General features: G+C 40.7%; 2 protein-coding genes and 1 long non-coding RNA gene across 8 annotated transcripts; 1 reads left to right on the top strand and 2 right to left on the bottom strand.

The window, feature by feature from the left end:
• Positions 1-1,949: 1,949 nt before the first annotated feature.
• selenop (selenoprotein P) lies at positions 1,950-5,551 on the bottom strand. Of its 3 annotated transcripts, none has more exons than XM_063896556.1 (5): positions 5,299-5,551; positions 4,549-4,782; positions 4,001-4,213; positions 3,776-3,893; positions 1,950-3,633 (listed from the first exon to the last, which is right to left on the bottom strand). In XM_063896556.1, the coding sequence occupies exons 2-5, from the start codon at positions 4,749-4,751 to the stop codon at positions 2,992-2,994; spliced, it is 1,176 nt and encodes a 391-aa protein (XP_063752626.1). In that variant the 5' UTR covers positions 4,752-4,782; positions 5,299-5,551; the 3' UTR covers positions 1,950-2,991. The 3 variants fall into 3 exon arrangements, with proteins under 3 accessions (XP_063752626.1, XP_063752625.1, XP_063752627.1); XM_063896555.1 differs by having other exon boundaries at positions 4,549-4,779; positions 5,299-5,549; XM_063896557.1 differs by having other exon boundaries at positions 3,016-3,633; positions 4,549-4,779; positions 5,299-5,549.
• An 818-nt stretch (positions 5,552-6,369) lies between these two features.
• On the bottom strand, positions 6,370-9,303 carry LOC134873767 (uncharacterized). Its single transcript, XR_010166982.1, has 3 exons — positions 8,757-9,303; positions 8,425-8,511; positions 6,370-6,583 (listed from the first exon to the last, which is right to left on the bottom strand). It is a non-coding gene; the product is annotated as an uncharacterized LOC134873767 (long non-coding RNA).
• Positions 8,458-14,327, top strand: znf131 (zinc finger protein 131). 4 transcript variants are annotated; one of them, XM_063897603.1, is made up of 9 exons: positions 8,458-8,604; positions 10,840-10,988; positions 11,079-11,180; positions 11,297-11,441; positions 11,627-11,735; positions 11,945-12,133; positions 12,241-12,616; positions 12,749-12,879; positions 13,311-14,327. In XM_063897603.1, exons 2-9 carry the CDS (start codon positions 10,862-10,864, stop codon positions 13,833-13,835), a joined length of 1,704 nt encoding a protein of 567 aa, XP_063753673.1. In that variant the 5' UTR covers positions 8,458-8,604; positions 10,840-10,861; the 3' UTR covers positions 13,836-14,327. The 4 variants fall into 4 exon arrangements, with proteins under 4 accessions (XP_063753673.1, XP_063753671.1, XP_063753672.1 ...); XM_063897601.1 differs by having other exon boundaries at positions 8,472-8,604; positions 10,843-10,988; XM_063897602.1 differs by lacking the exon at positions 8,458-8,604 and adding an exon at positions 8,642-8,873 and having other exon boundaries at positions 10,843-10,988.
• Positions 14,328-14,543: the final 216 nt, after the last annotated feature.

Below are 14,543 nucleotides of genomic sequence, written 5' to 3'. Positions count from 1 at the left end.
AATGTGAAAATGTTTTGTTTAAAACACCCCTTAAAATGAACCAGAATTGGCCAATCATTCAATATCATTGTTGGTAAAGCAAAAGTAAATGAAACAAATTAGATAGTCTCTTAGATTCAGCTTATCAAAATCATGCTACTGGTTCTAATTTACAACATAATTCTATTAAGGATTCAATTTAAAATGTTACGCTCAAAACTCTATTTAAAAGACCTCCTTAACTCAATGCCAACTGTGTCATTAGAAGTACACAAGTAGCATACTGCACAGCAAAGGTCAGATCAGATAAGCACTGAGTGAAGGAAGAGGTTGTTAATGAAGAAAATGTACAGACCAATGTGGACAGCAAATTATATTTGTGTGTCTGAGAGAGAAGAATAAACCTTTTATGCAGTATGTGCGGTGGTGGTAGGGTGGAGAATGTGTTGTTGTTTGTGAGCAACACAGGGCCACTTGTGTGTGTGTGAATGAGTCCATACGTGTGTGATTCTCTCTCTCTCACTCTCTCTCTCTGTCTCGCTGCTGGAGTAAGTGGGGAGGAAATGGCTGTAGAAACCGTTGTGCATCGGAGGAAAGCATATTGGACAATTAAGACAGAGGCTGAGTATTGCCCTGCTCTGTGTGGGGCTGATTGAATCAGAGAGACAGACACTCACAGCTCTTCGTCTCAGGACATTGCAGGTAATTACCCATAACTCACTGTTCCCTTGTATTGGATCTCCAGCCCAATTACGCCCACACAAGCAGTCCACCTTGGCTTCATTTATTACCTCCGGATGCTTGTTGACCTTTTCAGACACACAGTCAGACAGGCAATTCAGATACATTACACAGAGGAGATGGTGTTGCACCTTAAGTCCTGAAGACATTTTCACAGGCTGCAAGATGTATGTTTACAACATAAGTGTTGCAAAATGAGGTTAAGATGCTTCTCTGGTTGGTGGAAAAAACACAAACAAATAATACCCCCACAACGAACCAATAGGACCCTTTAATTTGAAAAGGAACAACATATTGTGTTTTCCATATTAACATACTTTGGATGGTATTCTCAAACCCAAAAATGTAAGGGCAATCTACAATAACCGTATGTGTCACATAGTAGCTAAATAGGTAAGGAACCAAAAGATGTAAAACCACATCTGGCAAACTGGAATTTGTTTTTCATTTTCCATTTGAAATGACTTCCACTTAACTGAAAGCATTTTCTGAAATGATGAGAGCCCACTCGTTTCCCCTGTGGACTACTTGTACTGCCCCGGACATGTGACATAAGCATTGTTCATGCACGTGTAAAATCAGGATACTTTGAACCACCAGAAATTAAATAGCATGTGTTTACAGAGGAAAATAAAGAAATACAGCTCATATTACAATTCTAGGAGAGTCAATTAATATCAATGACTTTAGTAAATGCTTTAAACTCAAAATATACTTGTGGTAAAAGCCCTTTTTGGTGGAGTTTTCCAAGAAGTTGGTAAACCTACAGTATATGATCCCCTTTGCTCTATCCATCAGTAAACTCTCAGCTGGTTTATTGTATAGACCTTCATCGCCACCTGCTGATGAATACTATAAAAGAGAGTTTAATAGCAACCTTTTATGTAAATCTTCAAATGTATGCATTTATGAAGATAATTCAATCTACTTCAAACCTGTAAGGGGGACAGAGACTTACAGTAAGATCTGTTTATTGGTCATAAATGGCATGCTTTTATGTAGACCATGATTGTACAAGTATTGCAGGTAATGTGATCCCTCTGCTTTGTTGAAGTCACATGCATCCAGCTTCTCAGGCATGTGCAGGATAGTTGTCAAATACCACCGAGAGTCACTCCCCCCAGACCTAATTTCTTGCATGGCTAATTTTAAAATGAGTCTGTTTAAATGTATACCTCCAATTAGTTACTATGTTTAACTTTGACAAAAACAGATACACTCTCAAAAAGTAACTCAGCAATCTTTATTCAACTCTCAGTTTCCATGCTTGAATGCCTTAACACAATACAGTTCTCCGTGCAAGCATCAAGTTTTCAGGGTTACAGTAATCTTCCCACAAAAACCATCATTAAGTACAGAGTGTATTCCAACAGTCATTGCTTCACTTTCATTTTCCCTCCACCCTTTTTCCAAACAATAAGAGTCTTGGTTTTTTTTTTTTCTTTTTAAATGTATGCTATTTTGCAACCTACTTAGCAAGTCTAGAAAATGCAAAGAAACATATACAAATGTTACTTTTTGTGGTAAAAGCCACAGCTGACATATTGTTAGGCTTGCATATTTTAGGTTCAAAACAAAAAGAAAAGCATTCATGTTAATTGCGGCTGTTGTATGTGCTCAGGAATAATGATAGATAGCTTGTGATGCATACACAATTACCTTTTAGACTTGATTGTTTGTTTTTTAACAACAAATGTGGCGTAAACTACAACCTTTCTTACTGATGGTGATTCATAGAATGTGATGTCAATGTTTTTTTTTTCAGAATTTGCAGATTGTATAAATCTTTTCTGGGCTGTCAAACATCTTCTGATTCTGATTCTTTAAAATGTTTAAAGGGTTCATCATGTTCCTGAACTACCTTCTCCTCCCTCTCCTGCCTGACTTCATACAGACACCACTAGAGCATAGTTTCTGCGCCTGGTTTCATAACGGAAGGAGAGAGCAAAATGGAAAAAGCCATTTATAAACATGAAAACTACACACCCTCCTGGAAAAGGACGAGAGCAACCCATTACAGACATGCAGTGACAGGTGAAACATGGCATATATTCTTAGGCATTATCTATTGCCAATTGTTATTGTAATTTATATTATCTTTATCCGAATGATGTTGGAATCATGTTTATCTATACCAAATGCATGCTATGAGGGATTGCTCGTGCCTCTCCCAGGGTAATACTTGTTGGTAAAGAGAGCGCTTGGCCCTGGTGTTTGTGGCTGGTTTTAAAATTAGGCTGATTTCCAGGCAGCTTACAGCTGCTCTCATCCTCAGCTCACACCTGGGGGTCAGGCTCATTGGGCTGGCTGAGGCTGCTGTCAGTCAGCAGGAGGCGGGCGTCACTGTCAGGTCTCCCTAACATTATTGACTGCCTCACCTGTCAGTCCGTGTCACTGTCAGGAGGCTGGCAGCGCCTCGTCACAGTGTCACAGACTGACTGGCTGCTCACTTCCTGCTTCCCCAAACAGCCTGCGTCAGTGTCAGCATCAGCTGGCCTTAGGAGAGGCTTCAGTGTCAGAGCCTGCTGTCCACTGTCAGCTGTACTTTGACTTTCACCTAGCTTTCTCTGCTACTCAGGGCCTCACTAAGGCCCCAAGGGCCTCCTGTGCTATCTGATGCCCGTTCACTGCTTGCTGGTCTAAATCTAAACGATCTTGCCTTTGTGAAACCCCACCATGGTGCTCATGCCCCTGTTGTATAACACCTTGCTGATCAGCTTCATCATGATTTCCATGGTGTTGACCATGGCTGTGACCATGGCCATGGTGATGAACACCTTGATTATCCCCGTGGTGGTGGTGACCATGGTGATGTCCATGATGGGGAGCATGCCCAGTGTCTCCCTCTACGGCTGGGGCAGTGTCAGGCTGTGTGTTTGCTTTCCCACTGCACTCCTCTGCTGTCTCAGTGCTCTGTGGAGAAGTAAAGAGAAAAGGAAATAGATTCAAAAGAGATTTCAGTTTCACTTTCTTATCTTTGATTCATTATAATCCAACATGCTAATTAAGGACTTATTTAATTTATTGTATTCTTGCACTTATGTTTGGTTAATACCTCATATATGCAGTCGCCACACATGCGTGTGCAGTAGGTATCTTTGATGGCACTATCAACATGTCCTTGTCCGATGATGGAATATGGAAGAGAAATGTGGTGGGTGAGACGGCCACACCTAATAGATAAGGGATAGAAAAAAGAACATGGTAAGGTACAGGAAAAAATAGTGCTATTGATTTCCTTTGTGAAATGTGAATTAACTATCCACTACAGGTAACAAACCTGTCATAAATGAGAAAGTCATCCTTCTCCCCGCCCAGTGCCTGCCAGACGTCAGGCTGTTGCTCGTCCTGTTTGTAGAGTGTGATGTTCTCTGACAGTCTCTGCCCCAGCATGGTGTGCAAGCGCCGTGCTTGCGCCCCCTGTTGGTTAACCACCATGTACACAACGTCTTTCAGACCCTGACTCTCCAGCTTCTGGCGCAGGCCGTCCATTCTGCTCAGATGAAAGAAATCATAGTTAAAAATTAGTTTGTTAATCCAGCTCACCTGTATAGTTTTCTTAACAAACAATCATGAACATGATACGCTTCTTTGACAGTTAACTTTTAATAGTTGCATAAGAAAGATTAGTCTGGGCCTGCTATACCTTGCGGCCAACTTGGCATGCCTTTGAAATTGAGCCATAACATTTACCTTTGGCTGTTAAATATGTTATAACATTGAAGAAACTAAATGATTTACCACATAGTGTATGAATGTCAGCCAAAAGACAGAAGTGCATAACAAAAGGTCAAGGTGCACATTGGCCAACACACAATGGGTGCATACCTGGAAGCCTGCACCAAGCAGAATAATCAGCTGGCTTGTAAAAGAGCCACCACTGTCACATGGCCCATCGCCCCCTTCATTGGCTCCACCTCCCCTATCTTCCAGGCTGGAGGCAGCTGACAGCGAGGCCCACCCCCATCACTCTCTGCTCCGCCCCCATGGAGCAGGCAGAGAGTGATGATCAGGCTGAGGCACACCCACATCCCTATGGTGCCTCCTCACTGCCCAAATCTGCTGAGCACAGAGAAAGGGGATAGTGGTGAGGGGGTGGGGGGAGGAGTTAGGGTAAGGGCAGTAAGGGAAAAGGGAGGGGGGAACATCAGAGATTGGTCAAACTTTGTTTGTGATAGGATTGTACAAAAGTTCAGTAAAAGGTCATCAATTTTACGTTCTCCAAATCCTCCAAGGGATCCTACTAAAATGACTGTACATGATTAAATAATAATATTAGAGTGTGTATGGTAAAATAGGACGAAACAGCACATAAGCAGGAATCATGTTTGAGTGTTGAAAGTATAAAGCTTAACATTTCTGCAATGTATACAACATGCAAAACATGGAAGATTACATAGAGTATGGTTCCGTGGCTGGTTTAAGTGGGATACATCGATACACTGCATTCAAAATTAGAAAATTTATAACAAGATATATATTATATTGCAAAATGTTTGCAATAATAATAGGTCCTGTCTCATATATCCATTTAATTATCACAGCTATAAATGAAATGTAATGAATTTGGTCACTTACCCTTTGTTTAAAAAGTTTCCTTCTCTCTGCTCAGTCCTGCGTTGCTGCAAGTCTCCGAACAAAAACAAGTCTCTTCCTCCACTTCTCCCCCCTTTTATACCCTGCCTGTTGTTTTTCTGTCTGGAGGTAGGACAAAGTTCAGCCCCAGCTGTATGCTGATGCGAACACTTTTCTCGAGTTAAGAAAGTCCCAGTGCATACAAATCCTTGTTGACAGTGTACAAAGATGCATGCAGTGTAGAATACTTTACATTGTGTTAATTATATTATAGAGGTTATGAGTCTTCATTAACATAGAAGAACATTGTGCAATTCTGTTTTTCACATACAACACAGAGAGGGGGAAGTGAAAAAGGACAGTGGGTGGGACTCTAGTCAGTTGCACGAAGGGTCCACAATAAACACAGCTAGACAATATGCACAACTGCTAATGTAGAGCTTTAACAATATATTCTGGAGACAATTCCTGTTAAAACGTATTAAAAAGTAATAGGTTAGGAAGCAGTCATTGCATAATAACACTGCTTTTATGTGACAGTGTCAGTTTCTGCATATAAAAAAGCTGTCAACAGCCTTAAAGTCCAATCTGGCAGGTTAAATGGTCTATTTGCAGATAAAGGTCATGCTGTTATAAGATTGCTGAGGTCAAAGGTCAGTTTTTAAACAAGGCCAGCAAATGTAATGTAAGGTGAATAAAATAACCATGCAAAACATCCTACATTTGCAGCTTGTTGTTACGGTGTAGAACAGTTTCGTTTTTTTCTTCAGGGTGATTTTTGGGATTTATCTTGCAATTGTTGTTGGGGTTATGGGTCATAGTTCCATCACCCTCTACAATATTCTCAAATTCCTACCATTTAAATATAAGAGACGGCAGTAAAGATGAATGGAATAATTAATTTGCTGTTACTTGTGCTGATTTCAGAAGTTCTGCCAGAATTATGTGAGTCAAACACTGTCTCAAGCAATCTTAGTGGACCCTGTCATGGCCCGGCTCTTGGCCACAACAACAAACGGTGGCAAGGACAAAGTTATAAGAAAATATATTTATTATAGCAAACAAATCAAAGACCTACCATCATGAGGTGTGTTGGTCAGTAAGATCAGTAGCGTAGATGTGGATGTGTGAACATGGTATGATGCAGGGTGTTGCATGCCGAACCAAAACAAAAGGGAACCTAAGCATAAACGAGGCTGCTCTCCCCAGAGTCCTTCAGCCAAAAGAGAGACCGGACAAGACTCTGGCTCCGGCCTTTAACTGCTCAGCCAGGTGCCTTCAATCAGCGCTAATGAAAGAAAGGGAACAATCATTAAAGGGACAGACACCATTACAGGGACAACAGGGACGCAGGGTCGTCACAACCCGGTAGTATGCCTTTAAAATTTGGGAATGCGCCTTGCAGCTGGAATACACAAAAAGCATTACAACATGGGGAACGCACAACAAAAATCCCCAAAACAGGTCACAAAACAGATTTGAACGAAAACACATTGCGGTGTATTAAATCTGTTCAGTTAGTTACTCTCTGAGGTCATAGAGAGTGCAGGGAAGATGTCGTTCAGGGGCCATATGCTGGGCAATCGGATGTCGCAAAACAACGTCCGAAATACGTTAGGGGGCCCCTATGAACGGACACATGTAATTTAGTAAGGCATACATTGTCATTGATTACCTCCTGTGAGCCCACACACTTTGGACACGCACACACATTTTCTTCTATAAATTGTATGCACAAAGACAGTTCGGGGAGACTTCAGCAATTGGCTCTTGTATTGCCCGTGTTGGTGTAGGATACTATGCTGTTGTAATAAACCTTATATACAAGCTGGTGTCTCCGGAGACTTCTTCATCATCTTCACAAACATCGCTACAAGATATACCTCAACATGAAGGCTTAATTTGGTGCAGCAGAAAACATGCATCCGTGTCGAGAGTAAATTAAGGTATCAGCGTCTGATGCCAGGAGGGAGGTCTAGCATCAGCCAACCTCCTTTACAGTGTCTGGCATACTGTGTTACAGTGTTCTTTATCAGGTCAAAATGACCTGCATATCGGAATGCATATCAATATGGTCACAAAACCTGAATGGATCTGAATGGATAGTAATAATCCACACAAACTTAAGATAACACGTGTTATCTAGTGTGAGGCCCCTGTGGGGACATCATTGAGTCTTGGTTATTACGTTTGATTATTTCATTTTGTTTAATAAAAACTGTTTTTGGTTTATGTCATTTCATTCTTTGATTATTGTATAACTTTCTTTAAGCTGCAGGAGTGCCCCAATGGCTGCAGCTAATTTTGGTTTCTTGGATTTTGTGTTTGTTTGTTAATTGATTTATTCTGTGTTTTTGTGTTTGTGTTCTTCCCCCTTGTCTGGGGCACAAACTTGTCTGTATATACTGTTGTCGTGGGTGGTTGTTTGCCCCTTTTTATGTGCTGTGCTCCTCCCGGGTTTTGATTTCCTCAGTGTGAGTGTGAAACACGTGTGACGGGGATGCCTTACGTTTGTTTTTGTGGGATCCCTCCACTCACTGATCGACCCTACTGATAAGCCTCAGCCCCTAATTAGTTTTTCCCTTTGTATATAGCCCTGTGCGTCTGTTTTAAACTGCATTTCAACCATTGGAATTATTGTGCATAATAAACTATTATATTTTTAATAATTGAAAACATGTCTCTTGTTCCCTTAGTATTGGAACCTGTGTCATATTGTTGAATTAAAACCTGTGTTTTTCCCAAGGACTGATGAATGGTATAATCAAATTAACTTTAAACAAATACATTCATCTCCCTTTCCATCTGTGGCATGCTGTCACATATATTCAATGTTGACAAGTAAATGTTTGCACAAGCTTCAGAAATAATGCATCAGAACTTGGCTTTTGTCTGACTGCAGCATTCTACATACTAGTACAACATCAGCATAATATAACTTTCTGTAATAACAGGATCTGACATTTAAGGCAATTGAGTGTTTAATTTGAATCATTGTCATTCTTTGGACTATTGAATCATTAGATGATACATGTGCAATTTATTAAATCTGAATACCCTTTTATTCAGTCTGGTAGTTTGCTTGAATCATATAAGTTGATAACAAAGCTGGGAAAAATCGTCACTCACCGCCGTCACTAAGCAACGCTTCTCCGCGTCCTTGACTTCGCAATGGCTTCTGGGAATCCGAGGCTCTACGGTTGAAGAACGACCGCCCTTTTTGGAGCAACGAGAGAAGAACAGCGCTACATGAGTCGAAGGAAATATTATCGCAATACAACTTTCTGAAGCAGTGTAACCAAACTGGAGGTATGCATAGCGATGGTTTGTAGCGTGCATTTTGATCCACGGTGGTTATAATTAAGAAAGCTGCCCGGGAAAAGTGTATTTTAATGCGCGGGTTGATGACGTAATGTTGATTGTCAAACGCGAAATGGCGAGCATGCTAAGAGGCCCGTTACCTGCGACACTCTGGGCTTGTACCATGTTTATATCCTTCAGGTTCCGGTATCTAAACGAGTACACGGGTCTATCCAGGCCTGGAGTGTTGGACTTTGGTGGTCTATGCCTCAAGTTTGGTAAATTCTTTGTTTGGTTCTTCAGTGGGACAGGATTATATGTTAGCAAGTTAAGCTAATGTCGAGCTGAACTAGCAAAGTTGTTAGCCAAATGAACACCCATGTGTGGGATCAGTGGTTGAAATATGTGCTTGTCTCCTGTGACAGGAAAGGGTTAGGCTTAGTTCTTAAAATGTAGCAGGGGTTACTTTATTTGTACAAGTTAATAATCAGAGTTATCGGCTGGCGTAACGTTATACCAGATTTTGGTTCTAATGGGCCCATACTTTGACTTCCTCTGTGCAATGTTGTTACCATGTAGTTGCCATGTAGAGCCTTATTAAGCGTTGTACTTCCGATGATTTTCCCTCTACAGTAATCTACAGAGTTGGGTGTAACGCGTTACAAAAGTAATGGAGTTACAGTAATGTAGTACTTTTTGCTGTAACGTAGTAATATAACGCATTACTTCTGAAATGTGGGTAATATATTACCCGTTACAATTTTCAGTAACGCAGTTACAACACATTTTAACCCGAAATGATGTGGTGTTTTTTTTCTAAGAAATCACAAACATCGCGAGACATTCCGACACCAGAGAAATACTTGTGCAGGTAGAATAGTAACTCAGTGAGCCTGTTTAGTATTGATTAAGACGGCTGCAGAAACAGATTCGCGATTGAGAGCTGCTTGCTCACAATGGAGAGCTGCAGGCTCACAATGGAGAGCTGCAGGGTGCGCTTTCTCTCTCGGTCTGCTGTGCTGGTTGAACCCCGAGAACTTCAGAGACTCGTAGCGGAGTGTTGAAGATCTGCAGCCTCCGTCCTCTGTGGAATCGCCGGCTTTTAGAAAGCTTGTCAGCCAAATCCCCGTTAACACACCAATGACAAGGGGAGCTAACATTGCCATAGAGACTCGATCATATACAGCAGGTTACAGGGCCGTGCAGAGGCTCCACTAACATGTTATTAATAACACACAGCGACGTAATGTTACCGGTATCAAATATTATTCAGCCCACTTAAACGGAGCATACGTTTAATTCCAGCATACTGCCATAGATAGCGTTAATTAATGAGCTGCAATAATCTACATTTTAGCATTTAAAGCCCTACTTTTGTGGTTATTTTTGGTCAAAGTAACTCGAAGTAACGCAAAATTTCAGAGAGTTATAATGTAATGTTACTTATTACTTTAAAAAAAGACAGTAATAAGTAATATGTACTGTATTACGTTTTTGGAAGTAACTTGCCCATCACTGGTGATCTAAATATTAAATGCGTTCATTTGGCATGTTATACTATCTGTTTTTTACACACTTTTTCAAAATGTTGGCAGACTTGCAGACATCTTAACCTATGTGCGTCACTGACTGCTCACAATATTCACAAACTTCTTCTCAAATCCAAATGTGTTTTTGTATGTTTACTAGTATTCAGATGTACAACACTTGTGTTATTATTCCAACATTACATCTGAGGAGACGTGTCAGGTTGATTCCTTGTTATCTGCAAAGTAAGGTAGAACCAAACTGAGTAAGATAAGAGATGTAGGGTTGTGCAAGTGCATTGTGGTTATATGAATGAAGTGGCTGCACTTTTCTCACTGTTATATTTGAACAGTGTGAGGTTCAATTGATTGAAGTGCAACTCATGTCAGGGTGGTCTCACATGGAAACTAAGTTATGCAGTCAAAAAAGACAGCTCTAAATATTATATACAATTTGTTTTAGGGTTTGTTTATCATCATTTTAATGACTGCAGGTGTAAAAAAAAAAAAAAAATGTGTTATTTATTTTGTATGTATACCATGTTTAAGTCTCTTGTCTGCTGTCCTAAAAAAAATAAAGATCTGTCTAGGAAGCCAGGCTCAATCAAAGTTGTATGTGTGTGTGTGTGTGTGTGTGAGATCAGTTTAGGTAGGCTAATAACTGTTCATTTTCTAAAACTACATTAATAATTGTATGTCCATCTTCCTCCATGCTAAGTAGAAAAAGGATAAGGTCAATAATGGCAGCTGAGATGGAGGTGGAGCTGGAGGGCGATGAGTACCCAGCACATTACAAAGTCATGATGGACAAACTTAATGAACAACGACAGCTAGACCAGTTCACAGACATTTCCTTGATTGTGGATGGTAAGTAGGCATACAGTGTATATAATAGGTAATCTTTATGATTAAATCCTGAGCAATGTATTATATATGCATGTCTCTTGTCTCTTGCAGGACATCAGTTCAGAGCCCATAAAGCAGTGTTGGCAGCATGCAGTCAGTTTTTCCACAAGTTCTTTCAGGATTTTACCCAGGAGCCACTGGTGGAGATAGAAGGTATTATGTGTTTTAATAAAAAACAAGTAAAAGCAGTGCAAGGTGTTCCTGTGTTTGTTAGTATGTTATGAATAACAGCTTTAACTCACCAGTGCTGCTCTGTCTTGCTCTGACAGGAGTGAGTAACACAGCCTTTCGCCAACTGATGGAGTTCACTTACACAGCAACATTAGTTGTAGTTGGAGAAGAGGATGCCTATGACGTCTGGAAGGCTGCAGAATACCTCCAGATGCAGGAGGCCATCAAAGCGCTCAACAATAAGTGAGTCCCACATGTTAACCTGTTACCTATCACTACAGATAAGGCTTCAATTATGTCACTATTTGAATTCAAAACATTTTATTCCCAAATTCAGTAGTGAAAGATTTTAGGGTCTAGAAAATAATTGGTCTCTGGCCTTGTATAAACATTGTTACCTCTCAACAAGAGCTTCTCTGCTTTTTTAGGATACATGAAAATCCATCGCTTACGGCAAAGAGCAAAGGCAAAAAGAGAAAAATTGCTGAGACATCCAATGTGATTACAGAAACCCTACCATCAGTGGAAGGGGAACAGGTCAGTAACTTTGAGGTGGTCATACTCATGGAGATGGTAATCCTTGCAAAGCAGTGGACAATAGGATCAGCTAAAATATCAGTGCATATTTCTACCACTAAGATTTGTTCTTTCTGCTACATCTACTTAATGTATGAAGTTAACACAAGTGGCCCTCGCTGTGTTCGTGCATTTGATTGTCAGGACTGAATGCTTTCTGTGTTCTATAGGTGGAGATTGAGGTGATAGGGGAAGGGGCCATTGAAGTGGAGGAGACTGGACTGGAGGAGGTGGTGGATGCAGCGAGGAATGCTCAGGCATCAGATGACTCTGCTTTGGCTCTTCTGGCTGACATAACCAGCAAGTATCAACAAGGGGAACCTGCGCTACATGTCATTAAGAAGGAAGGAATAGAGGAGGTATGTTGATTTTTCATGGTACATTAACTGGTAAACTATGTATAGACAGTAAGATGGTATTAGATTTGAAAGGCTTAACCCTGCCTCTCTATGTTTATGCTTGGCAGGAGGTTGTGTATCAGGAGGAAACAGTAACTGCCTCCAAGGTGTTGGAGAATGTTGAGGTCGTAGAAGTCCAGATTTCCCAAGTCGACAACATGTTCCGCTGCAACAAGTGCGATCGTAGCTTCAAGTTATACTACCACCTGAAACAGCACTTGAAAACACACCTGGGTTCGCTGGAAAAACCCCACGTGTGCGACCACTGCGGGAAAGCCTACACACGGGAGGGCGCCTTGAAGCAGCACATCAACACGTTTCATTTTGATGCAGAAGAGCTTTCTCAAAACCAGAAACACCAGAAGAAAGTACATGTTTGTGAATACTGTAAAAAGCACTTTGACCACTTCGGCCACTTCAAGGAGCACTTGCGGAAACACACTGGTGAGAATGTGAAATAAATTGGTTATGTTAAGTTCAAATGATTTAAAGAGTACAATCTATACTTATGTATTGTTAACTTGTTACACATCTAGCATTGACATACATGTTTGACTTTATTTATCCTATATTTAGGTGAAAAACCTTACGAGTGTCCAGCTTGCCATGAGCGATTTGCAAGGAACAGCACACTGAAGTGCCATATGGCAGCCTGTCAGGATGGGGCTGGAGCCAAGAAAGGACGCAAGAAACTCTACGAATGCCAGGTACAGCTTGTTCAGTATCAAGGCCATCGAGTGCTCACCTGCCAGTGCATTGTCTACTGTAGGAAAAACAATGTCCCACTTCTTTCACATCACTCAGTATTTGTATGTATTTATTTCACATAGACATAACAGCCAGACTTGCTGTGCTATGATAAAGTCATAAATGGTGTTTAATGATGTTTGTCATGGACTGGAAAAAAGGGCATTGACAAACATATTTCATCTTAGTTTCTTTTACAAAATTAACAAAACTAATGTGTTTAATAATCAATATCTGCGTAGGGCTGCGCAATATGGAGACAATCAAATATTAGCCTTATTTTACCAAATACCATGATGGCGATAATATTGTATGGATAACATTACTGTTTTCTCAAGTTTTATAAAACCCATATTTTCTCTGTGACTTACCTTTTTTTCTCCTGCATCAGGTCTGTAGCAGTGTATTCAACAGATGGGACCAGTTCAAGGACCATCTTGTGAGCCACACAGGTGACAAGCCAAACCACTGTACCATGTGTGACATGTGGTTTACCCACCCCAAAGAACTAAAGACCCACCTCAAACTTGTGCACTCCATTGAGGACGACAAATCAATAGAAGAAGTAGTCTTTACCGACTCCGTCGCATCTGCCGCACTCGCCATTGCAACCCAGAGCATAGAAGGAACGGAAACTGTCCTCCTGGATGATGGGATCCAGGTGGAACACGTCACAGTGGAGCCTGTGGATGTGATGGAGATGGAGGAGACTACAACAATGTTAGTGGAGGACGGAGGGGTGACAGAGATGTGCGAGGAGGACGTGGAAAGATTAAAGCAGGCTGGGGTGCAAATCCAGGTGGTGCATGTGACCACAACTGAAGTGGATGGGCAGCAGGTTGTGAACTCTCAGGTGGAAGTAGAGCTAGAGGGTGAAATGGTTAGCATTAAAGCAGAACAAGCAGGGGAGGCATGAGAATGTGGACAGGACAGTGTTTTAAAAGACCTGCAGGACACACATTGAGTGCTGAACTTAACTTGTTCTCCATAAAGAACGCTGGGGATACAGCATGTCACCCCCACAACATCTCTCACTCTTTTAACACAGACTTATGAAACGAGTGATTAAGATGTATCCTTTCGTTGCTAAAGATCTTCTATTTATTTAAAAGCGGAGTGCCATCATTTCACATATTATTGACTCTTCAGTGCTTCATTAATGAATTCTGATGACTTTTTCCTCCATGTCGTTTTTTTAACCTGAAATTGCCATAATGTTCATCTAATTTGGGTCACTTCCCAAGACAATTTGTCACGGGATGAAAGGTTTTTGTTGCATATATGGTACTGATATTTCTCAGTGCTACGATACAAGTTTGTTTAAGCTTATTTTTTACTGACTTTGTGTTTTTGTAGGAAAATTCATATGGAATAAAATTTGTTTCCAGAATGGGCTACACATCATCTATACATGTTCTCTATTGACTGTGATTTTGTTCATCTTAAATCAGCTCAGAGAGGAAAAAGATACATTTAAGTGTATTTTAACCCCAGGAAAAGTACTAAAGAAATACCCTTTATTAAATATTATTATTATTATTATTATTATTATTATTATACCTTCAGATTGTATTTTTCCAACTCTTAAGGCAGCTCTGTATGTGCTGGATGTGTGGATGGACAA

The sequence above is a fragment of the Eleginops maclovinus genome, chromosome 12 (genome assembly GCF_036324505.1).
Source record: "Eleginops maclovinus isolate JMC-PN-2008 ecotype Puerto Natales chromosome 12, JC_Emac_rtc_rv5, whole genome shotgun sequence".
Taxonomy (NCBI): Eukaryota; Metazoa; Chordata; class Actinopteri; order Perciformes; family Eleginopidae; genus Eleginops; species Eleginops maclovinus.
Note: the sequence above shows the minus strand (reverse complement) of the source record. Positions and strands in the feature narration are given on the sequence as shown.